Raw genomic sequence first — 25,080 nt, forward strand, 5'->3', positions numbered from 1 at the left:
CTCACATTAATGGTGAATCACATAAATCCACAAACACACTCCTCAAAAAACTCTTCCTGTCAGCATTTCTGCTGCAGGTTAAGGATCAACTTAAAAAGCTGAGCTGAAAGTTTTCTTTAATTTCTCCTTTAAATATGATTTGGATCAGTTTGTGTCTACTTCATACAGGTGATACTCTGATTTATAATCCTAATGAGGAGAGCTATTTCATGTTTTCAGAGTTTAAACTGAAGAAACTCGAGGACAGAACATCTGGATCTTCATGAAGGTTTGTTATCAGACAGGAATTGTTGGAGTTTGGACGTCACCTTACTTTGACTAAAGCTCTGAATATCTGACAGGAATGAAATGAGGGGAAAACACAGATCACTTTAATGATCAACAGGATCAAATCTTTATTCTCTGAAAAGACTGAATCCATCAGCAGAAGGAGAAACATTGAAATGTTGAAAGATGAAACATGTGATGATAGAAAGAGAGAAGCAGAGACAGAGAGTTTAGACTGAGAGCAGAGAACAAACAGAATCAGGGCCCAGTCCATCACATCAGGACTGGGGACACTTGGCTCTGATCAGAGTCTCTGAGACCGGGGTCTGGGAGCCCTGGGTGGCCTCACAGGTCACTGAGGGAATATTTAGGAGGAGCTGAGTTTCCATGAAGCTGACCTGTCAGCTCCAGCTGAGGGAGGGAGTGTGTTTGCATACGTGTCCTTCCTCTCTGCTCTCAGACCTTAAGTGGACTGTGTTGATCTGGTTTCCAGGCCTTTCACAGACTCTGACACAGACACAGCACCATGAGGAGCTCCCTGGTCCTGCTTCTGCTCAGCCTGGGGCTCCTTGTTCAGGGTGAGACCAGGTCCAGCTCCATCAAGTTGTGCTCTGATGGAGAACAACTTGAAGGAGCAGCATTTCCCTTCTTCCATCTTTTCTCTGTCTTGAAGAAATGACACTTTTCTGTTTGGATGTTGTTCATCTTTCTCTACGCTGGATTTGTCTCCACAACCTTCTCCTCTCTTTCATCTTTTCCAGGTTCATCAGGAGAATCCATCTGGACTCAGACTCCTGGATCTCAGTCTGCTGTTCCAGGTCAGACCGTCTCCATCAGATGTCAGACCAGTTCATATGTTGGTAACAACCTCCACTGGTACCTTCAGAAACCTGGAGAAGCTCCTAAACTCCTGATTTACGTAGCAACAACCCGTCAGTCTGGAGTTTCAGATCGTTTTAGTGGACATGGATTTGGGTCAGACTTCACCCTGAAGATCAGTGGAGTCCAGACTGAGGACTCTGGAGTTTATTACTGTCAGAGTCTTCACTGGATCAACAGTCAGCATGTCTAAACACAGTGAAAAAGTGTCATACAAAAACCTCCCTCAGTCAGACTGAACAGAAACTGAACTGACAGCTGCAGCTGGAAGCTTCAGCAGAGACTGACACACTTCACTGAGGACACACACACACACACACACACACACAAACACACACACACACACACACACACACACACACACACACACACACACACACACACACACACACACACACACACACACACACACACACACACACACAGGAACACACACTCACAGAAGCACAGGGGGGGGGGTCATGTTATCAGACAAACTCTACCACAGAATCATCTTGTATGCTGATGATATCCAGTTCCTCATATCAAACCCTCATTTCCTCTGATTCTCTTCATCATGTCTCCATTCATTCATTCATTCATTCATTCATTCATTCTTCAAAGCAGAGCTCAGTAGGGGGTGTGAGAGTCTTCTTTTTCCTCATGTCTAAGTTCAGCCTCAAACACACATTTGGAAACAGCCAGTCGACCCAAAGTGATGAACTTCAATGGTCGTCTGACTCATGGTCAAACTACAGATGAAGTAAAAACAGAGAAGTGCAGAAAGTGAAATCCTCTGAACACATGAACATTTCCATGTTGACAGTGGAGACAAACTTTAAAGTGATTCAAAGTGTTTGGGAGTGAAAGCTTCATGTTGTCAGAGCTGTTAGAGAGAATCATCTTCATGTGGAGGACACAAACATTTGACTGACTCTGTGTGTTTGCATATGTGTCCTTCCTCTTTGCTCTCAGACATTAAGAGGTCAGTGTTGATCCGTGTCTGTCCAGGCCTTTCACAGACACTGACACGTCCACAGATCAATGATGAAGTCCTTTCTTCTCCTGCTGGCCGTCCTGAAGCTCCTGGTTCATGGTGAGGAGCTTTTCTTTGTCTCTTTGGAAAAAAATGATTCTCTTCTTTTTGAATGTTGCTCATCTTCTTCAAGCTGGAGTCTGAAGAATCCTCCTCCTCTTCCTCATGTCTCACAGCTTCACCAGAACCAAAGCCTGACTGTGCTTTCTGTTTTTGTCTCTGTATCCTCAGAGTCCAGAGGACAGGTCACAGTGACTCAGCCTGCAGCAGTCAGCTCCAATCCAGGAGAGACCATCACCATCTCATGTACGACCAGTCAGAATGTTACTTTTTGGCAAAACAACAACTATTTATTCTGGCACCAACACAGGGATGGAGAAACTCCTAAACTTCTCATTAAGTTTATTAGCACTCGACAATCAGGGATATCAAGTCGTTTTTCAGGCAGTGGATCTGGATCTAACTTTGCTCTGACAATCAGTGGAGTCCAGACTGAAGATGCAGCAGTTTACTACTGTCAGAGTCACCACAGAATCAACAATCAGCATGTGTACACACTGTGAAAATGTGTCATACAAAAACCTCCCTCAGTCAGACTGAACAGAAACTGAACTGACAGCTGCAGCTGGAAGCTTCAGCAGAGACTGACACACTTCACTGAGGACACACACACACACACACACTTCACTGAGGACACACACACACACAGAGGGTCATGTTATCAGACAAACTCTACCATATTATTCTCTTGTTTGCTGATGATATCCAGTTCCTAATATCAAACCCTAATTTTCTCTGATTCTCTTCATCATGTCCTCACCCATTCACTGAAACATGCCTTACTCCAAAATGAAACTCATCAGAGAACTTTGAGTTTATGTAATCAAAGTGAAATGAGCTGAAAAAAAATCTGTTTTAATTGTCTGTTTCCACTTGGAGGCGCTGTGGGTCTCCAGACATTTTCACAACAAGGAGATTCAATGAGCGGCACACGACATAAAAAGATCAACTACAACAGAACATTTAGTCCCATCCACTCATTGATTGTAATGTTGAACTGTGTGTGGTCTGCATCATGATGCTAACTGACTTTGTTGTTTCTATAATCTGAGTCAGTTGGAGCATATAGATGTTAAACAGAAGAGGACCCAGGATGGAGCCTTGGGGGACTCCACATGTCATTTCAGCTGCTCTGATGAAGTTACCCACAGACACAAAGTGGTCTCTGTCCTTTAGTACCACTTAAACCAGATGAGTCCTGTGCCAGAAAGTACCCACCCTGTTCTCCAGTTGGTTCTGTAGTGGATCATGGTGGACGGGGTCAAAAGCAGCGCTGGGATCCAGAAGTACTACGACTGAAACTCTCCCACTGTCAGGGTTTAAGAGGATGTTCTTAACGATCTGAACCAGAACAGTCTCAGAGCTGTTATGGGGTCCAAAACCAGACCGGAGACACTTCCTCAGATACTAAATGAAGAAACCCTACGACATCTGGGTGAGGACTTGCAGTCCAAGTCATGGAATAGAAACTACAGCTGTAGTGATGCTGATGTTGCATTTGACACTGACCAGAGGAATCAGGGAGTCCATTCAGAGGACTGGTCCTGAGAAGACTCTCATATGCACAACAACCACCTGAAATCCAAGGCTGTCCAAGGTCCAACTGAAATCTCTTCAGCACAAAAACTAACTATGGATACATGAACACCCAAACACTGGGAACAGAAATGACAATGCTAATTACAGAAATTAACTCACAGGCCTCACAGGATGATGGGAAGAAATCATGAAGCGTTCTTAACCCGGTCTTAAACAGGGGCCAGAGAAACCCTGATCCCTCTGACCCCTATTTAAGACTTCAGATTAGAAACTGATTTTTCAAAAGCTTTATTTAAAAATCCTGAAGAAACCTCTGAAGCTTTAAAAGTTCCTTCACTGATCACTGACATGAATCATTTCCATAGAGAGAGTTTGCATCAGCAGCAGCATGCTCCAGTGCTCTGGGAGAGTTTATAGTCCTGAGAGTTGAACACTGGATGACTGACAGCTGTCCTTCATCACAACACAAGACAGACAAATCCTCCTCCTCCTCCTCCTCCTCCTCCTCCTCGTCTTCATCATCAAAGCATGACTGTGAGCTGCGTCCTCATCTGGACTCTCCTCTGCTGCTGCTTCACAGGTAAAGTCCAGAGAATCAAAGTCCTCTCCTCTATCAACATCCGTCCCTCTGAAATGAAGCCCACAAAAGCCTGACTGTGCTTTCTGTTTTTGTCTCTGTATCCTCAGAGTCCAGAGGACAGGTCACAGTGACTCAGCCTGCAGCAGTCAGCTCCAATCCAGGAGAGACCGTCACCATCTCATGTAGGACCAGTCAGGATGTTAATTTTTGGAACAATTACCACCTTTTGGCCTGGTACCAACAGAAGGATGGAGAAACTCCAAAATTGCTCATTTACTATTCTAGCACAAGACAATCAGGGATATCAAGTCGTTTTTCAGGCAGTGGATCTGGATCAAACTTTGCTCTGACCATCAGTGGAGTCCAGACTGAAGATGCAGCAGTTTACTACTGTCAGAGTGAACACTGGATCGATCAGTATGTCTTCACACAGTGAAAAAGCGTCGTACAAAAACCTCCCTATGAACAGCTGCAGCTGGAAGCTTCAGCAGAGACTGACACACTTCACTGAGAACAGTGGGGGACTTCCATCGAGTCATCCTGTATGCTGATGATACTTAGTTTTACACAACAAACCCTCATTCCCACAGATTCTGTCCATAAGAACTTATATTCTAAAATCAGATAAAGAGAATGTTGAAAGTTGTGTTTATTAACATTTTTTAAAAGAATTTGTTCAACTCTTCTGATCAAAGGAAGCTGAGAAAGGATGAGTCTTTAGCATGGATTTAAAGAAGCTAAGAGTTTTAGAAGAACAGATCTTTTCTGGGACTCAGCTACACCTGTCAATCACTCGGAAAGAAGAGGACCATGATCATGTTCACGAAACGTCAAAAGGCCAGCCCCTTTATGACCGATCTACAGTAATTTTCCTTCCAGTCACTGAACATTGGAAGGTGTCACTGTCAGAATGACAGGAGTAAAAAACAATGTACAAGTGTCACAAGGATTGGCAGGTGTCACTAAGTGATCATCTAGTGTCACCTATGAATAACAGGTAGCACTCAGAGACCAAAGGCATGCCCAAAGCTGTTTTTGAATCTGGGTGTCACTCTCAGACCTGGACTGATGTGACCCTCTTTCTTGGTCTTAATAAGGACTGGGACAACAGCTGACTGATTTAGTAGGGAGACCTATAAAGACTCTGTTATCTTCATCAAGTCCACTAACGACAAACACATGGACCAGGTTTTCAAAGTCCTGCTGGGACATCAGTCCTTTAATCCTCCACACAGTCTTTAAGTCATAGCGGGCTGACCTTGAAACTGTCGTCATGTGTTTTTAGATCCACGCTAACTGGCTTTGTTGTTTCCTATAATCTAAATCAGTGGGAGAATATAGATGTTAAACAGAAGAGGCCCCAGGATGGAGCCTTGGGGGACACCACATGCCATTTTTGTCTGCTCTGATGCAAAGTTTGAGCAAATTGTTTTTCTCAAGAAGATTAAAAAAAATAATCTGGTGTAGCTGTTATTGTAATCAGTTTGACTTGTAAAATGGTGAGCATCAATATCAGTGACATGAAACAACCTGATGGAGTGAGTCAGAGCATTTCCATAGAGAGAGTTTGCATCAGCAGCAGCATGCTCCAGTGCTCTGGGAGAGTTTATAGTCCTGAGAGTTGAACACTGGATGACTGACAGCTGTCCTTCATCACAACACAAGACAGACAAATCCTCCTCCTCCTCCTCCTCCTCCTCCTCCTTTTCTTCATCTTTAAAGCATGACTGTGAGCTGCGTCCTCATCTGGACTCTCCTCTGCTGCTGCTTCACAGGTAAAGTCCAGAGAATCAAAGTCCTCTCCTCTATCAGCATCCGTCCCTCTGAAATGAAGCCCACAAAAGCCTGACTCTGCTTTCTGTTTTTGTCTCTGTATCCTCAGAGTCCAGAGGACAGGTCACAGTGACTCAGCCTGCAGCAGTCAGCTCCAATCCAGGAGAGACCGTCACCATCTCATGTAGGGTCAGTCAGAATGTTCATGGTAACAACTAGAGCCCGACCGATTTGGGATTTTTGGGTCCGATGCTGATACCGATACTGGGGGCAAAAAAAGCCGATATCCAATATATCAGCCAATATCCAATATATCAGCCGATATCCGATATATCGGCTGATATATATAATATATTCATTGATATACACAGGATATATACTGTATATAATCACAAATCATTAAAATACTCATATGATTCAAGACAGAGACAGAACACTATTAAATTAAAACAAGGAACTTTAATTATAAAACTGTCAACATAAGAACTGTAGTGTTAACTAATGATAAATAAAGACAAGCTGTAAACACAATAATAAATAAAAAATGTGCAGCCCAACACGCAGACACACAGGAACAGGAGCGACAGAATTTTTTATAATCGGCTACATTTTGGCCGATGTTGACAGGCATAATCGGCCCGATTAATCGGCCCAACCGATTAATCGGTCGGGCTCTAGTAACAACCATATAGCCTGGTACCAACAGAAGGATGGGAAAATTCCTAAACCACTCATTTATCATACGAGCACTCGACTATCAGGGATATCAAGTCGTTTTTCAGGCAGTGGATCTGGATCCAACTTTGCTCTAACCATCAGTGGAGTCCAGACTGAAGATGCAGCAGTTTACTACTGTCAGAGTCTTCATAGCATCAACAGTCAGTGGGTGTTCACACAGTGAAAAAGCGTCGTACAAAAACCTCCCTCAGTCAGACTAAATTCAGCTACAACCCGTCAGTCTGGAGTTTCAGATCAGTGCAGTCCAGACTGAAGACTCGGGAGTTAATTACTGTCAGCAGAGTAACAGCTGGCCACTCACACAGTGAAAAAGCGTCGTACAAAAACCTCCCTCAGTCAGACTGAACAGAAACTGAACTGACAGCTGCAGCTGGAAGCTTCAGCAGAGACTGACACACTTCACTGAGGACACACACACACAAGATACATCCAGCAGCAGCTCATACCCACACCTTCCAACTAAAGCTACGTGGACACATTCTCTAACCTAGCAACCACCTGCAGCTTCACGTTTCTACGTGGGAGAGACTCGAGAGCCGTGCACCTGGCTTAGCATGTTAGCACTAGCTAATCACGGGTAACTGACACATACCTGGTTAGCAGGACGCAAACCCGCGTCGCTCTTCGTCCAGTGTTGCTTCGTCCCAGGTTCCTGAAAGCGAGGGAAAGTTGAGCCAAGCTTCACCCGCATTCTGTTTGGCGTTTCGTTTCACTTTGTTTTTTTCTTTCTTCGTGCCTCGTCCACTATCGTAGCCGCTCGGGTAGCTTCTTTCACTCGTACATCAACAGGCGAAGTCGCGTGCGCATTGGGTGCGCTGTGATTGGCTGATCTAACCGCGCCCACTTTCCGCCCAGAAACGTTCCGAAACAATCAAAACATACAGACAGAGGAGGGTTTTGAGGCAGAAGTAGAAATAGACAGACAGGTATCGAGGCCCAGAAGGGAAGATTGATAATTATATTTTAAAGAATCCTTCAGACTACTTTTAAAATCAGTCCATTACAAGATTGGGAAAAATGTAGAAAGGCACAAAAATCAGTCTGAAGCCAGTTTGTTTGGATTTCTTGTTCTAATGAAATTCTAACACATTCCATGTGACACATTTTAATCTATGTGTTCTCAACCTTAAGCTCTCTACAACACTGATAATAAAATTTATGAAAATAACCTTTTTATTCAAGTCTCAGTTATAAATGATGAAGCTATCGAAATCAGATCTTTGTGTTATTCTGAAGGCTACAGTAGCTCTAAAATTTATGGTTGAGACCATTTTAAATTAAAGAGTTGTTGGTGATTGCATATTCATCCATTATTATAAAAATATAAACTGGATTAGAAATGAAATTTTATGTAAAACCATATAAACTGACGAATGTTTGATCTATTATCTACACTCTATGTTGCCACAGGACATGGCCGTGCATGAAAGGCAGCAAGTTAATGTAGTAAAGGAAGCAATAAGTGCACACATGTAGTCTTATTTTCTGCCTATCAGCTAAAATAACTAGTAAGGCTTTTTTTTTTTCATTTTTATTTATTTATTTTTTATTTTATTTTTATCTTATTTTTTCCCCTTCAGATTTAGAACCTATTGTAGGGGTTTGCAGGATCTGCTTGGGGTCTTTGGCTAAAAAGAGTACTGCAGGGGTTTAGTCAAGAGAAAGTCATACTTTTTCAGGATTCAGACGCGGGGTTATTAAAGCTGTCTTGGACCTTATTTTATCACCAGGGTGACTCGTATGTAAACTGGAGTACCTGCTAGTGTTGAACTCTGCCTGAGGGGGGCAGCAGAGTGCCATGGGGCATCTAGACTGGTGGAAACCTAAAAGAAGAAGAAGTGTTATACTTCCGGGTCTCGATTTTTTCCGTTATTAATCAGAGTTGACATGTATTGATGAGCTGTTTGGTTTTCTTTTCATCCTTTGACTCTGATGGTCACGTCAAAGAGAAGAAGAAGAGTTTCAGATGAGAGTCACATGTGCGTGATTCAGGATCTTGAGGATTTGTTTAGACTACGGATCTGACAGGACAAACATCTGGATACAAAGAGGAGCTCCAAGGACAAACGTGCTGGATTTGATGTTAACACATGAGAAACAGCCGTACGGAGCAGGTGGGGTTACTGTCGTTTGTCATTTACGTTTTTATGTTGAATCATTGCCTTAACTTTGAGCTCACAGCGCGTTAGCTTCAGCTAGCCTCTTTTAGCCTCAACTAGCTGCTATAAACACACCTCTGTTTTCGGAACAGCGAAACTGAAACAATCAAAAACAAAACAAAACTGGTTTTTACAGTAAAAAAAAATGTTTATAGCCTGGTTAGGAAAAATGACTGATTAGTTGCTTGTTTTTGAGATCTAAGGTCCCAGTTTTTCGTTTATGCATGTTGCTGTGATAAGTTGTGTCGTTGTTTAACGAATAACATTGAGTATACTTCATTTAACTATGATTCTTTCAGGACAGGACGGCGTTTATAAGTATATTTATAAGAAACGCTGGGCAAATAGTCTTTGGCAGGCCACTTTGGCATCCTGTGAAGGTAACATCAGCAGTAAATCTTCACCTTTGAAGTCCTCTGCTGCTGTGATCGTGTGTGATCAGCTCCCAGTAAAACCAAACAGAAAAAGACAGATGATGATGATCATTTCAGTTTCCTTTGATGTGTCTTAGTGTTTCTTTCCTCTGTCCTACAGGCGACCAGCAGCTTTTGGCAATGAAACAAGAGCCTCCTGAGCAGCAGGAGTGGAGCTCCAGTCTGGATCAGGAGGACTCTGAGCGCCCACGCCTTAAAGATGAAGATGGGACACTCTGGAGCAGTCAGGAGGGAGCGTGGCTTCAAGGACTGGAGGAAGATGATGTTACCAAGTTCACTCCTCTACCTGTGAAGAGTGAGGATGAGGAAGAGAAACCTCCCAGCTCACAGCTTCATCAGAGACAAATAGAAACAGGAGCTGATGGGATGGACTTTTTACAACCAAAGACTGGGGATCAGATTGATGAATCGTCTGTACCTGAGACTGATGACAGTGATGAACAGAAAGTGATCAGAGATTTTCCAGAGGCTTTAACGGCTCTCAGAAACACTGATGGAAAGAAAATAGTTAGCTTACCTGAGTATGGTGCAAGAGTTATGTCTGATGATAATCTGAGTCAGCACATAGTAAATCACACAAGGGATGAACTTTTAAGCTTCTCTGACAATGAAACGAACATACAACTTCCTGGTAAAGAGAAACCCTTCTGCTGCTCTGAATGTGGGAAAAAGTTTACTGGAAAGAAAGGTCTGAACAAACACTTGTTAGTCCACGCTGGAAAGGAACCGTTCAGCTGCTTTGTGTGTGAAAAAATATTTACTGAAAGGGGAAATCTAAACAAACACATGTTGGTCCACTCAGGAGAGAAACCATTTAGCTGCTTTTTATGTGGGAAAGGATTCACCCTAAAACCACATCTGACCCGACACATAGCTGTTCACAACCGTGAAACCGTTTACTTGCTCAGTGTGTAACAAAAGCTTTTCTGTGAAGCGCTGTTTGACCACACACATGTTGGTGCACAGTGGAGAGAAACTGTTCAGCTGTTCTGAATGTGGTAAAAAAGTTACGCTGAAGGAGAAACTCACCAAACACATGAAACTTCACACTGATGAGAGACCGTTCAGCTGTTCCATGTGTGAGAAAAGCTACAGAACAAAACAAAATCTCACCCAGCATATGTTTGTTCACACAGGAGAGAAACCTTTTCATTGCTCTTTATGCAGCAAAGGATTTACCTAAAAAGTACATCTGACTAAACACATGTCTGTCCACACCAGAGAGCAAAATTTTAGCTGCCCAGTTTGTGATGAAACATTCACTGAAGAAGCAGCTTTTGACCGACACAAGTTGGGTCACAAGGCAGAGAAACCATTCAGCTGCACTGTTTGTGGGAAAAGATTTGCTGTTGAGGTAAATCTGACTCCACACATGAGACGACATACAGGTGAGAAAGTATTTAGCTGTTTAAGGTGTAACAAAAACTTTATCACAAGACAAAAACTGACCCAGCACCTGTTGATTCACACCGGAGAGAAACCTTTTATGTGCTCAGTGTGCGGGAAAGGATTCACCCAAAAACCACATCTGACCAGACACATGTACATTCACACAGGGGAGAAACCATTTAGCTGCTCTGAGTGTAATAAAGGATTCTCTGATAAGCGATATCTAACAACGCATATGTCTATTCACAGTGGTGAGAAACCATTCAGTTGTTCTGAATGTGGGAAAAGGTTTACTCAAAAGACAAACCTGAGCCAGCATATGAGGTTCCGCTCTGGTGTGAAACCATTTAGATGTTTAAAGTGTAATAAAAGCTTTTTAACTCAGGACAAACTAGTAAAGCACATGCTTATTCACACAGGAGAGAAACCTTTTAGCTGCTCTGACTGTGGGAAAAGGTTCACGCAAAAAATTCATCTGACCCAACATGTGAGACTTCACACAGGAGAGAAACCATACAGCTGTTCTGAATGTGGTAAACGATTTGCTCTGAGGGGAAATCTGAGCTTACACTGCAGACAGCACACGGGTGAGAAACCATTCAGCTGCTCTGTGTGTGGCAAAAGATTCACCCACAAAGTGTCTCTGACTAAACACGTCAGGTCACAGGACAGAGATTTTCAGTCCTGAGAGTCAGGATGTTAAGTGATCAATGACCTGATTCTGAAAGAAATTATAATTTCCAAAAATATTCAATGTACTTGATTTCACACATTGTTTTCTGCTCATTCAATAATGTAAGGTTGTGGCAATGTGTCATATCATTGCCCCATGCTGAGTATCCAATAAACAAGACGTCTCTAATATTTCTTTTTATGTGGCCAGTTTTCCAGCTGTGGAATGAAAAGTATGAATGCTATGAAATAATTCACTCCATGAGAAAGCTTCCTGTTTTAATTTTGCAATCAAAATATTAAAAGTGTTAAGTATTCCTTCTTCAGACATTGCACACACCTCTGCAATAAACCAAAGAGCCCTCAGCTGTTCCATAATGGTCGAAAGATACTTTAATTACACATTTGTGTGCATTAATTGTCACTACTGAGCCGTGCCAGAGAGGAAAGGGTTAAAGGTGTAATTAAAAAAAAAGGTTCTGGGACTTGCTTCTTGACTTAAAAACTGTCATCTTTTTTTCTAATGGCAATTTTGCACCATACACTTTCTTATTTTTGTTTTCTTGATTGCTGCTGTAACTTGTAAATTTCCTCTCAGGAGTAAAAAAGTATTTTCTATTCTATTCTATTGTAGGTTTGTATTAAATGCAACCTTTTCTCCTGTCAAAAGTAAAACCTTCTCAGCCTCCTGTTTGTTTGCTTTGCTTTAAAGACACGTTGGCCAGTTATGTAGTTGAAATGTGTTACATCACCATCTTCTTGTTGGTTTGCAGGGACTCTGGTTTATTTTTTTTAAGCCAGTTTTCTCATTTCTTTCTTCCTTTTTTTGAATCCCTCTTTTGGTTCATCTAATTTTTTTATTACTTTTTTATGCAAATGCAAAACACTTTTGACCTCTGTTTATTCGATTTTATTTCTTTTATTTTTATTAGTAGTATTATTATTTATTTATTTATTTATTATTATTATTATTATTATTATTATTATTATTATTATTATTATTATTATTATTATTATTATTATTATTATGAAAAGTAGTAGTAGTAGTGGTAGTGGTAGTGGTGGTGGTATTATATGCTCATCATACCAATTCAAACAAGATCTCAGATGGTCTTTCGGAAAGTTTCAAACAGCAGCTTTGCCACGTCTACCGCTGCTTGTTGGACTCTTATTTTGAAAACCAGATCATCGCACTAGTGTTTAACTTCCGGGTCTTGAAGGCCGTTTTCCAGCGCAGAGTTAGCATGTATGGATGAACTGGAGTTCTACAGGAGCAGGGTGATACCAAAAGCCCGTCCTGTTGTTGTCTGTGGTCCCCCTCTGAGTCCCGGATGTGGGTCAGTTGTCCGGGTTTCTGGATCTTAAAGATTTCGTCAAACAGCGGCTGCTCGCTGCGGCTCACAGAGAGCTGACAGGACACACAACAACAAACAACAACAACATCTGGAGACGAAGAGGAGCTCCAGGGACAAAGACAGCTGCTGGATGTGATGTTAACACCTGAGATAAAGCTGCACAGAGCAGGTGGGTTTTTATTTCACTGATAGAGACGAGTTGATGTTTCAGGGAGACGTTAGCTAACAGTTAGCCGCAGCTAGCTCCTGCTAAAAACAGACTCAGGGACTCTTTGCTAACTTCTGTTTTAAGAGGAAAATGTGTCTGAAGGTCGAAGATGGAAGTGATTCTCTTTTGAACAAATTAAAAGGACATTTTTTTTAACAAATTTGAGTCCAGATCCGGGTCATGGGAACCTGCTGTCACTGCAGTGAAGCTAGTCTGACATTCACTCTGTGAGCAGCAGCCTGGGTCACCAGATCTGACAGGTTCCAGTCCAGACCTCATCCTCTCTAGAACCTCATGACAAAACCTTAACAGCTGCCACAGTCATGGAAATATATGTACAGTATAAAAAGAGAAATCTCAAATGGATGGAAAGGAGCAGAAAGAAGAAAAGGTCTTATAATATCAGCCTTTTGTCACACAAAATGTTAGATAAACACATGATCAGAAATAAAAAAACAACAACAAAAAAAATTCTGTCAGCCAGCGTGTCTTTTAACCTTCCATTAATTCTTTCATAGGGAAGGTGACAAGCAAAATGATCCACAAACATAAGAGCTAATTTACACAAAAAAGTAAAATATATATTATTATTTATTTACAATTGAAATTAACAATTGGATTGCAATTTCTGGAAGTTCGGAAGCTTTCTTTTCTACCAAACTGCCTTTAAACATCAAGTATTTTATAGTTTGAATAAATATTAACTGCAGTAGTTTCATTTTCTTATTTTTTGCCTTTTACCCAAAACATTACCAGTCTTATCCCACAGTAGAGCATGCAGGTTATTATTTAACATTGGTATCAGATCAGGACCAGAAAAGTTGGATAGGTCTCTAACACATGATTAACCACTGAATATCTCTGACGGATGAATCAAACTGAACAGATTCTCTCTTAATTAAATTAATGAAATATATAAATGAGAGCCAGGACACATCAGTTTATGAAAATGTGTACGTTTCAGACTTCTTTTTACACTATTAACAATATTTTGTTAATATTTTCTCCAAAATATATTCTAGTTCAGATGCAGCCCACATTTCTTCCAACCTAGTGTGTTTAATCGGCCCGATTAATTGGTCGGGCCGATTAATCAACATCGGCCAAACTGTAGCCAATTATAAAAAATTTTTGCTCCGCGAAGATTCTGTCACTCCTGTTCCTGTGTGTCTGTGTGTTGGACTGTACACTGCCTGAGTGCCCAGCCTCTCCGTTCACCATTATGTAATGTAAGACTATAATACAGCGTTGTTCATTGTTGCTCATTGTGTGTTTACAGTTTGACTTTTTTATATACTTCTTTTGTTTAAAGTTTGACTTCTTTATTTATTATTGTGTTATATATAATAAATTAATTGATATACACAGGATATATACTGTATATGAACACAAATTATTATGATACCCATATGATTCAAGACAGAGACAGAACAAGCTGTCTCAAGCTGTAAACACATCCCATATATCGGATATCTGCTTTTTTTTGCCCCCAGTACCGGTATTGGCATCGGCCCCAAAAATCCCATATTGGTCGGGCTCTAGTCTGAAGATATGAAGCTTTTGTTGGGATGCTTAAATCTTCACTTTTTCCAGAGCCAACTTGAGCCTGGCTGAAGAAACACTGAGAAGCAAAAAAAAAAAAAAAGTACTTTCTGGTTCAGAAAACGTTTCTGGTCTGAGTAGATCATTTCTCCATCAGCACACACTTTATGAGGAGTGAATGTTTTTATAACCTATGTCCTTCCTCAATCCCTTTACTGTAGTTCAGGTTTTTTTTGACTCCACAGTGCTGATCGCTGCTTAGTCTAATCCTGTTTTGTGTTTTCCTGCAGCAGAGTTTCCTGCAGACGTCCTGCAGCTGTAAGTGATGAAAGAAGAGCCTCCTGAGCAGCAGGAGTGGAGCTCCAGTCTGGATCAGGAGGACTCTGAGTCCCTGCACATTAAAGAGGAGGAGGAGGAGGGACTGTGGAGCAGTCAGGAGGGATGGGAGAAGGTGTGTGTTGCTGACTCCCCATGTACACGTATCCATGTGAAAAGGGAACGGACAAAAGCAGGAGCTCATGGGGAGGACTGTGGAAGTCCAGGACCAGAAAGAAGGTTAAACCAAGAGACTGAGGGCTCCCCTGGGACTGCAGGTGTCGATGATGGCCGGGAGTCAACAAGACGTCAGGCAGGCTTTAACTTTGTGGAAAACACCACAGAGAAGAGTCCAGAGACAGGTGAGAAATGAACAAACACTTGAAAATATATAGAGGGGAAACCCTTCAGCTGCTCCACAAGTGACAAATCATTTGATGTACATGTGACCAAACGCTTCCCTGCTGCTGGACAAAAACCTCACATTTCTACTTATTCTTATTTAAATCAATTTATCCATTTCTGCTCTTCGCTGAAACTCACCGCTTCCATCCATGTGTCCTTTCTTATTGTAGTGTTACCTGCAGACGTCTGTCAGCTTGTTGTGGGAAAAGAAGAGTTTCCTGAGGAACAAGACTCTGAGCCCCTGCATGTTAAAGAGGAAGAGGAGGAGGAACTGTGGAGCAGTCAGGAGGAAAAGGAGGAGATGTGTGTTGATGATTTTCCTTTAACTCCTGACCCTGTGAAGAAGGAAGATGAAGAAGAGGAGACTCCACAGCTTCATCAGAGACTAACTGAACAGATGGGAACAGGAGCTGATGGAGAGGACTCTGGGGGACCAGAACCAGACAGGAACTCAGACTCTGACCGATATTTTCAGGCAGAGATTGAGGTTAAGATTGAAGACCTCTCTGAACCTGAGACTGATGAAAGTAATGAATGGATGATGACGACTGGATATCAGTCAGGTTTAGGCTCCATGGAAAACACATCGCAGCCTGGCCCAGAAAAGAAACCCCATAGCTGCTGTCAGTGTGGAAAAAACTTTCCCCGTAAAGATAATCTGACAAACCACATGAGAAGTCACAGGGGAGAAAAACCACTCAGCTGCTCCAAGTGCAAGAAAAGATTCAGCTTCGAAATCAACCTGACAAGGCATATGTTACGCCACACAGGAGAGAAACCCTTCAGCTGCTCAGACTGTGGGAACAGATTCACTTTGAAAAAAAATCTCACTAGGCACATGATTGTTCACACGGGGGAAAAACCCTTCAGCTGCTTCAAGTGCGGTAAAACATTTAGTCGAAAAGGTGATCTAACCACACATATCAAATTTCATACAGGAGACAAACCCTTCGTCTGCACAAAGTGCGGGAAAAGATTTACCCAGAAGGGTGATCTCACTACACACATGAGAATTCACACAGGAGAGAAACCCTTCAGCTGCTTAGAGTGCGGGAAAAGATTTACCTTGAAAAGCTCTCTGACCACACACATGAGAAGTCACACAGGAGAAAAACCCTTCAGCTGCTTGGAGTGCGGTAAAACATTCGCCCAAAAGAGCCCCCTGACGACACACATGAGGATGCACACAGGGGAAAACCTCTTCAGCTGCCCTGAGTGTGACAAAATCTACAGTCGCAACTGTGATCTGATCACACACATAAGAATTCACACAGGAGAGAAACCTTTCTGCTGCTCAGAATGCGGGAAAAGATTCCAACGCAAGAAATATTTGAACAGGCACATGAAAATTCATGTGAAAGGCCCACTGAAAATGATAAGTCATGAGAGTGGAAGCAGTTACACTCTGGAAAATGAGAAGGCAGAAACAGGAGGAGGTGGAGAGGACCCTGAAGGACGAGAGCTAGAAAGAAACTCGGAACCAGAAGAACTTTTACACCTAGAGACTGAAGACGGTGAGGAAACAGCAGTGGAGTTTCTCCGGCCAACATGCTCAACTTAACACTTTATACTAATACTGTGGAGACAATAAGTGTTGAATGCGTCAACTTTTCCTCATCACATGTATTTCCAAAGCTGAAATTTAAACAAAATTTCTCCCAGACATTGGTATTAACTCAGATAGTCCACACATGAAAAGAAATCACAACGTTCAGGTCCTTAAATAATGATTATGGTGAAAAAAGTATGATAACTCAGGAAAAAAGTATTGAACACGCTAACTGAGACTCATCTAATACTTAGTGGAGAAGCCTTTGTTTGCAATGACAGCTTCCAGAAGCTTCTTGTATGTTTGAACTAATGGCCCACACTGCTCAGGTGTGATTTTGGCCCACTCCTCTGCACGGATTGTCTTTAAATCTGGAATATTCTTTGGTGCCCTCTGGTGAACCCTTTTCTTTACTTCTTTCCACAAATGTTCATTTGGATTGAAGTCAGGTGATTGACGAGGCCATTCTAACAGATTGATTTTCTTTTTTTGAAACCATTTGAGAGTCGACTTTGCCGTGTGCTTTGGATCGTTGTCCTGCTGGAAGTCCTGCTGAATTTTTCCAACACCATGAGATGAGAAACAACCCCATGCCATGATGCTTCCACCTCCAAACTTCACTGTTGGTGTAGTGTTTTTTGGCTGATGTGCAGAGCCATTTCTCCTCCAAACATGGTCTGTAGTATGACAGCCCAAAAGTTCAGTTTTGGTCTCATCTGACCAGACAACATTCTCCCAGTATTCTACAGGCTTGTCAAGATGCTGTTTAGCAAACTGTAAACCAGCTTCAACATGCCTTTTCTTGAGGAATGGAGTCTTGAGGGCTGAGTGTCCATAGAGGCCATGGCGGTGGAGTGCAATGCCTATTGTTTTCTCTGTAACAATTGTACCTGCTGCCTCCAAGTCTTTCTGGAGCACTTTCAGGGTGGTCCTTGGCTGGTTGAGTACTCTTCTGCCTATCTTTCTGACTCCCTGGTCAGAAATCTTCAAGGAGCTCCTGTGCGTGGCCTGTTGATGGTAAGGTGGTGCTTCTTCCACTTGTGAATAATGGCCCCAACGGTGCTGACTGGAATATTCAGGTGCTTTGATATAAGTCTGTAACCAGTTCCATTCTGATGCTGAGCAACAATCAGGTTGTGAATGTCTTCAGAGAACTCTTTGCCTTTACCCATCATGAGGTGTGTGCTATTTAACTGCTTGGTGAAAAAACAACCTTTTTTATAGGACCATCAATTTGCTCTAGCCCAGCTGATGTTGGTTTGCACTAACTGGAAGTTCAAGTAATAATTACTGACAGATTTAAGGTGGTATGGTGCATTTCCTTGCCAAAGTATACAGCCTTTCCATGGTGTGTTCAATACTTTTTTCCTGAGTTATTGTACTTAATTCACCATAACCATTATTTATGGACCTGAACGTTGTGATTTCTTTTCATGTGTGGATTATTTGAGTTAATACCAATGTCTGGGAGAAATTTTGTTTGAATTGCAGTTTTGGAAATAAATATAATGAGAAAAAAGTTGACACGTCCAATACTTATTTTCCCCACTTGATGTACTTTAGGGATTTTAAGGAGAAATGACAATGTAACAATACAGACTGCTTTATATGGTAAGTAATTATAATGAATTAATGAAATAAAATAAAAAGATATTTAATTACTCTGAAGGTTCTGTGTATTAAACACTTTATTTTGTGTATTCATTGCACCTTTCTGCAGAAATCTGTCATCAAATGATGGTTTTGTTTTTTAAGAAAAACAAATCTTATGTTATTAATAAATGTTGGGTATTTCCTGCATGAACGTCTGATATCCTGTTCTTGAAGATTCAAAGTGTTTTCACCCACGTGTTGGATGACAATGACTGTGCTTCCGGGTCTCGCTTCCACTGATTGCGTGGTTCGACCAGAGCAGACGAAAACTAAAGTTTTGTCCCCGGCCTTTGACCCAGTTCTCCTCCTAGCTGGCTGCAAACTGTTCATCGGAGAGAAAAAGAAGGAGAAAGGGGGGGATCTCAGAAGTGTGAAATGCCTTCAAAGCTTGATTCAGAAGTTGGCTGCTCGCTGCATCCCAGGACTATGAAGAGAAGCTGCACCAGATGAAAGTAAAATTAAGCCGCATGGAAGAGGTGAGATTTTTTGTCTGCTTGCTCAAACTTATGGATGTTTACAAGGTGGAGAAACCATTCAGCTGCTCGGAGTGTGGGAATTACTTAAACTAATTTGGTGAACAATTCACATGAATTTTGCTTTTCAATGATTAAGACAACGTAACAGAAGTGATGGCATTTTCATCTGATGTTATTTTTCTAGTTTGCTTTTTATGTTAGCAATGCTACAATTATGCTGCAATCTGGTTTCCTGATTAATTCCAGGCTGTTAGCTTTGAGCTAATCGGACTACAGACTGTTGTCTATGTTCTATGTATGTGTGTGTCCTCAGTGAAGTGTGTCAGTCTCAGCTGAAGCTTCCAGCTGCAGCTGTCAGTTCAGTTTCTGTTCAGTCTGACTGAGGGAGGTTTTTGTACGATGATTTTTCACTGTGTGAGCACAAGTTGACTGGTGATGTAATGTTCACTCTGACAGTAGTAAACTGCTGCATCTTCAGTCTGGACTCCACTGATGGTCAGAGCAAAGTTAGATCCAGATCCACTGCCTGAAAAACGACTTGATATCCCTGATTGTCGAGTGCTAGCAAACTTAATGAGCAGTTTGGGAGTTTCTCCATCCTTCTGTTGGTACCAGAATGAGCAGTGGCCATAGCTGCTGCTATGATAAACATCCTGACTGGTCCTACATGAGATGGTGATGGTCTCTCCTGGATTGGAGCTGACTGCTGCAGGCTGAGTCACTGTGACCTGTCCTCTGGACTCTGAGGATACAGAGACAAAAACAGAAAGCAGAGTCAGGCTTTTGTGGGCTTCATTTCAGAGGGACGGATGTTGATAGAGGAGAGGACTTTGATTCTCTGGACTTTACCTGTGAAGCAGCAGCAGAGGAGAGTCCAGATGAGGACGCAGCTCAGAGCCATGCTTTGATGATGAAGACGAGGAGGAGGAGGAGGAGGAGGATTTGTTTGTCTTGTGTTGTGATGAAGGACAGCTGTCAGTCATCCAGTGTTCAACTCTCAGGACTATAAACTCTCCCAGAGCACTGGAGCATGCTGCTGCTGATGCAAACTCTCTCTATGGAAATGCTCTGACTCACTCCATCAGAGACTCTGATTTTTCTGATGACGTTGATGAATTCTCTTCTCTGATTCGTTCATTTAACATTTAAAAGCTCACATCAATTATCTCATCTGTAGAAAGTTGGTTGATCTGGAGTGTTTAGATTGATTTTTTACTGTAGGAGCACCTGGTATTTCTACACAACACTGACTCATTGATTCATTTCAAACACTTTGAACATCTCTGCTCACATCATCCTGCACATTTGACCTTTGACCCAAAGGAAACCCTCTCAGGTCTCCCAGGTTCAAACTGGAGGAGGGATCATCAAATCAGTATCTTCTTCTGTGTGGCTCCCCGTCCCAGTCAGTGAAGATGGTGAAGAGGACTTTCAGAATGTGAGGATCACATTCATTTCAACAAACTTCAACTGATTTTCACCATTCATACTTCAAAAATGTGTCTAATTTAGGACATGGGCGCTTTGACTTTTCATGACCTTTTCACAAATACTTTCAGAGATATTTCATGTTTTACGTCATTTCAGTCCCATAGGGATGAATGGGGAATTTTCAAAATTTTCCCCCTTCAGGACATTTTTTACCCTGCGTCAAACCCTTCTCTTTCAGCCATACATTCAGTTAGAAACTTCATTCGAACTTCAAACTATTCAGCTATCTTTCAGCTCTATTGAGTGGTTTTCAAAGTTTTCCTAGCATTCATAGCTTCTTCACAATGACCCTTTAAAGGTCATGATGCTTTTCAGCCCTTCGAGTCATTTAACATTGGTGTGTATTGGACGGAATGTTCCAGATTAGAGTGGGGAGAGGGGGAGACAAAACCTGGAAACTCTCTGGGAAAACTGTCCCCTTTGCCACATATTTTGAGCTATCAACACATATAAGTAATCAAAATGTAGGAAATCTTGTCTCGCTTCTGACAAAGTGGTTTTTAAAGCAAAAGGATTGAGCCCCTCACCACAAAACGGCCAACTGTCAGGAAAACTCAGCAACAGCCCCCATCTACTCCCATGTTAATTTCTGAGGGGAGAGAGATCAGTGGAGAACCACTCATCTGTCTCTCACCGTCACAACCACATTTCTGGGTCTACTGACATGAAACTAACATGGACAGCTTCCTCTGGGTCACAGGATTCAAACGGTCAAGTCCTGAGACCCTGATTGCACCTATAGGTTAGTGACAATAGCAGGCAGTTTGAGACCATGATTTCAGTGGTAAAGTCTTGGTAATCAACAGACTCCAGCTCTCTGATTGTAGTTAGTAAACAATGATCACCATTGCAACATCTGGCTTCAGATGGACCTCAGCTGACAGGTTAACATGATTAAAATCTCACACACAGGACACAAAGTATCACACCTAAACAGCATTTTTAAGCTCAGACTTCCATTTTCCCTCAGTCAGATAATTATTTCCACTGATGTTATTAAAATGTAATTTATTCCTTTATTTTTTGAATAAATTCAGCCATTTTAATGTTTAAATTCATTCCATTTATTCATCCATTAATTTCCTTTCATCCAAGAGTTCATGACAGACTCATTCAGCAATCTGCATTAGCAGTTCAGCGCAAGCTGATTCAGCATTCTGCATTCACAGTGCAATTTCCTTAGAGATTGTGTTTCTAGTTCTGTTTCTCATTTAGTTATTTATGATGATGAATTTACTCATTAAACTGTTAATAAGACGTCTTTTATTGACACTTTATTTCAGCTTCTTTATTCAGGCCTCTGGTTAAAGTTTGGGAAATTTCTGTTTCGATAATTCACAGTTTGTCAAGGTAAACCTAAAAAAAAATTGATTTAAAGAAACAAATGCTTTTTTACAGTTTAGTTTTGAAGTTTTCTAAAAACTCTTTGAGACAGAGAGTGATTGAGGAGACTTTGTTTGTGTCAGAGTCAGAGAGCCGTGTCTCTCTACACTCAGAGGTTTTTGTACGGCGCCTCAATGACTTTGTATCACTGTGGTACACGTTCGGTGGAGGAACCAGACTGGATCTTGGAAGTAAGTCAAATATTTGTCTTTTTGAACATCAGGAACTTCTTTTTCTTTTTCTTTTCTTCCTCTTGAAGACTGAGGATAACATCTGCTTTCATTTCTTTTTCCAAATCCATGTTTTCCAGATCAAGTAGACAAAGTGGAGTTGAAAGGATGCAGGTTTTTAGAAAGAACAAAATGTTTTTAAAGTCATATCTATGGAGAGAAAATGTGAATCAGTCCAACTTGTTTTCATTCTTCTGGTAGAGTTGTATCTTTAGGTGATGGTAGGTTTAGTTCAGTCAGAGTCAGAGAGCCGTGTCTCTCTACAGTCAGAGGTTTTTGTACGGCGCCTCAATGACTTTGTATCACTGTGGTGGACGTTCGGTGGAGGAACCAGACTGCATGTTGGAAGTAAGTTTCTATTTAAAGACTTCATCTTTAAGAGCAAAGAAATGTTTCCATTCTGTTTGCTAAGTGAAGCTTTTCTCTTCACTTTGGGCTCTTTAATCATTGATTTTTCAATCCTTCTTTCTGTGTCATGGAGCTTCATTCAGGACAGCTACACTGAGCCTATTTGGACTCATTCTCCTGATCAGTTGAAGAAAGTGAAAAAGCTTGAAGTTGATCCAAAGAATATTGACTTGTTTCTATGTTTCTCTCCCTTTTGGAGCCTGCAGTGAGAGCTTTGAAAAAGATTGATCTCATTTGGAGCTTTGAAGACTTTGAAGAAAGTGAAGAGGAAAAAATCGGGGCTCTCTTTTTGCGTGGAATGTGACTTGAGATTAGATTTTTGAAGCAGATTGTCTTTTTGATTGACATCAAGTCCAGTTTTTCTCTGCTCTCTGTCATTGTCAGTGTAGTTTGCTGTGTTTGAGCTGCTTGTGTATGATGAGTGTCTCTGTGCTGATATGCATGAGAGGCTTCTTAAAGGGAAGTGAAACAATGTGTGAGTGAGTGAATGAGTGCTGGAGCAGAAACAACATCTGACAGAAACTCCTTCAAGCACAAATTCCAGGTTGAACATTAAAGCTGTGTCAGTGTCTGCTGGCTGATTGACAGCTGTGTGCTCCCTGTCCTCTAAGCTGATTGCTTTGTCCCTCCTAGGTGATGTCCGTCCCACCCTGACGCTGCTGCCCCCCTCCACAGAGGAGCTGCAGCAGCAGGGGAAGGCCACGCTCATGTGCCTGGCCAACAAGGGCTTCCCCTCAGGCTGGAGTCTGGCCTGGAAGGTGGACGGCAGCAGCAGCATCAGCGGGGAGCAGAGCAGGAGCCCTGCTGTGCTGGAGAAGGACGGTGTATACAGCTGGAGCAGCACCCTGAGGCTCCCTGCAGACCAGTGGGAGAAGGTGACCTCAGTGACCTGTGAGGCCACCCAGGGCTGCCAGGCTCCGGTCTCAGAGACTTTGATCAGAGACAAGTGTCCTTAGTCCTGATGTGACTTGGTGACCCTCTGCTGCTGGTCTCATCCTGCTTCTGCTCTGTTTCTGTTTCTATTCGTTCAATCATACTCTCGTGCTTTTTCTACTGTGATCATTTCAGCAGCTCAACATTAATAAAATTATAATAAAGTCACTTTGTTTCTGTTTTATTTTTCATTGATAACATTAAAGAACCAGTAGTGAGGCATGAGTCCAAACAGGTCATAAGAATTTATATTTGAGGTTATATTTCAAAGCTTAACCATCAGGAAAACAGTTGATGGTTGGTTTGGTTCAGCAGGTATGAAAACAAATGAATATGTGTGTTCAGTGTGGTGTGTTATATCCTGTTAACTCGTCATTATGTCGTCAGAAAACAGAAAACCAACCAGTGAAATGTTCTGATAAGGTTTCACACACTGTGAGATCTTAATGTCAGAGAAAAAAAATCTTTGAATAGAAATTTCAAGGGTATGTAAACCGGTAATCAAAAACAAGAAGTAAGATATCATCAGCATAAAGTGACAACATGAATAAAATCTGACAGTCAAAGAAAATTATGTTTCAATAAGACTTCAATAAGTTTGAAGAAAAACTGTTAATGAACAGTTTTAGAGGAAACCTTATCTGTTAGTGGGTTCTCTACATTATAGAATAATAAGTGGTAACTCTAATGATATTACATGAAGGGACAGTTGTTCTTTAGATCAATTGATCGAGAAAAAGCGTTTTTGACTACTGTATGAGCCTTTGATAGTGTCCTCAGTGTCACCTTAACTGTCGCCACAGCGCCAAACTTCAGACTGCGTCTGTTTCTCTCTCTCTCCCTTTCTGTGTGTGTGTGTGTGTATCTGTGTCTGTGTGTGTGTCTGTGTGCGTGTGTGTGTATCCCTATCCCCCCCCCCCCCCCTCCTTTTTTCTCCCCCCCCCTTCTCTCTCCCACTCTCTCTCCTCTATCTGTCTCTCTCTAACCCCAACACAGTCGAGACAGATGTCTGTCTAACATGAGTCTGGTTCTGTCCGAGGTTTCTGCCCGTTAAAGGGAAGTTTTTCCTTGCCATTGTAACTTGCTAAATGCTGCAAAGTCCTGTACTCATGGTGGATTAAGATAAGATAAGACTCCTTATCTTGTCTTGATGTTGGGTTTCTGCTAATAAAATTTTATTAACATTTACGGGTCTAGACCTGTAAATGTTTTTGTAAAGTGTCTTGAAATAACATTTGTTATGATTTGGCGCTATATAAATAAAGATTGATTGATTGATTGAAGTGTGTCAGTCTCTGCTGAAGCTTCCAGCTGCAGCTGTCAGTTCAGTTTCTGTTCAGTCTGACTGAGGGAGGTTTTTGTACGATGCTTTTTCACTGTGTGTACACCCACTGACTGTTGATCCAGTGTTCACTCTGACAGTAATAAACTGCTGCATCTTCATTCTGGACTCCACTGATGCTCAGAGCAAAGTTAGATCCAGATCCACTGGCAGTAAAGCGATCTGGAATCCCTGATTCTCGACTGCTGGGACTAGTAAAGAACAGTTTAGGAGTTTCTCCATCCTTCCATTGGTACCAGGCTAAACGGTTGTACAGGCTTCTAGAAAAATACACATCCTGACTGG

At 41.8% G+C, this 25,080-nt stretch overlaps 3 protein-coding genes and 1 gene segment (V, D, J or C); 3 read left to right on the forward strand and 1 right to left on the reverse strand.

The window, feature by feature from the left end:
- The window catches only part of LOC141802848 (Ig kappa chain V region Mem5-like), a 41,235-nt gene that overhangs the window by 14,618 nt on the left and 1,537 nt on the right, over positions 1 to 25,080 (reverse strand).
- On the forward strand, positions 769 to 23,557 carry LOC141802866 (immunoglobulin kappa light chain-like). Its single transcript, XM_074686640.1, has 4 exons — positions 769 to 845; positions 1,029 to 1,307; positions 21,996 to 22,073; positions 23,154 to 23,557. The coding sequence occupies exons 1-4, from the start codon at positions 794 to 796 to the stop codon at positions 23,474 to 23,476; spliced, it is 732 nt and encodes a 243-aa protein (XP_074542741.1). The 5' UTR covers positions 769 to 793; the 3' UTR covers positions 23,477 to 23,557.
- Positions 10,516 to 11,571, forward strand: LOC141802843 (uncharacterized). The gene has a single exon (XM_074686614.1). It carries the CDS (start codon positions 10,649 to 10,651, stop codon positions 11,519 to 11,521), a length of 873 nt encoding a protein of 290 aa, XP_074542715.1. The 5' UTR covers positions 10,516 to 10,648; the 3' UTR covers positions 11,522 to 11,571.
- LOC141802833 (uncharacterized) lies at positions 12,716 to 16,963 on the forward strand. Its single transcript, XM_074686603.1, has 3 exons — positions 12,716 to 13,029; positions 14,901 to 15,287; positions 15,501 to 16,963. The coding sequence occupies exons 2-3, from the start codon at positions 14,936 to 14,938 to the stop codon at positions 16,889 to 16,891; spliced, it is 1,743 nt and encodes a 580-aa protein (XP_074542704.1). The 5' UTR covers positions 12,716 to 13,029; positions 14,901 to 14,935; the 3' UTR covers positions 16,892 to 16,963.

Source organism: Halichoeres trimaculatus, unplaced genomic scaffold (assembly GCF_033239565.1).
Source record: "Halichoeres trimaculatus isolate MK-OKI-2021-1 unplaced genomic scaffold, fHalTri1.1 fHalTri1_scaffold_14, whole genome shotgun sequence".
In the NCBI taxonomy this organism is placed as follows: Eukaryota; Metazoa; Chordata; class Actinopteri; order Labriformes; family Labridae; genus Halichoeres; species Halichoeres trimaculatus.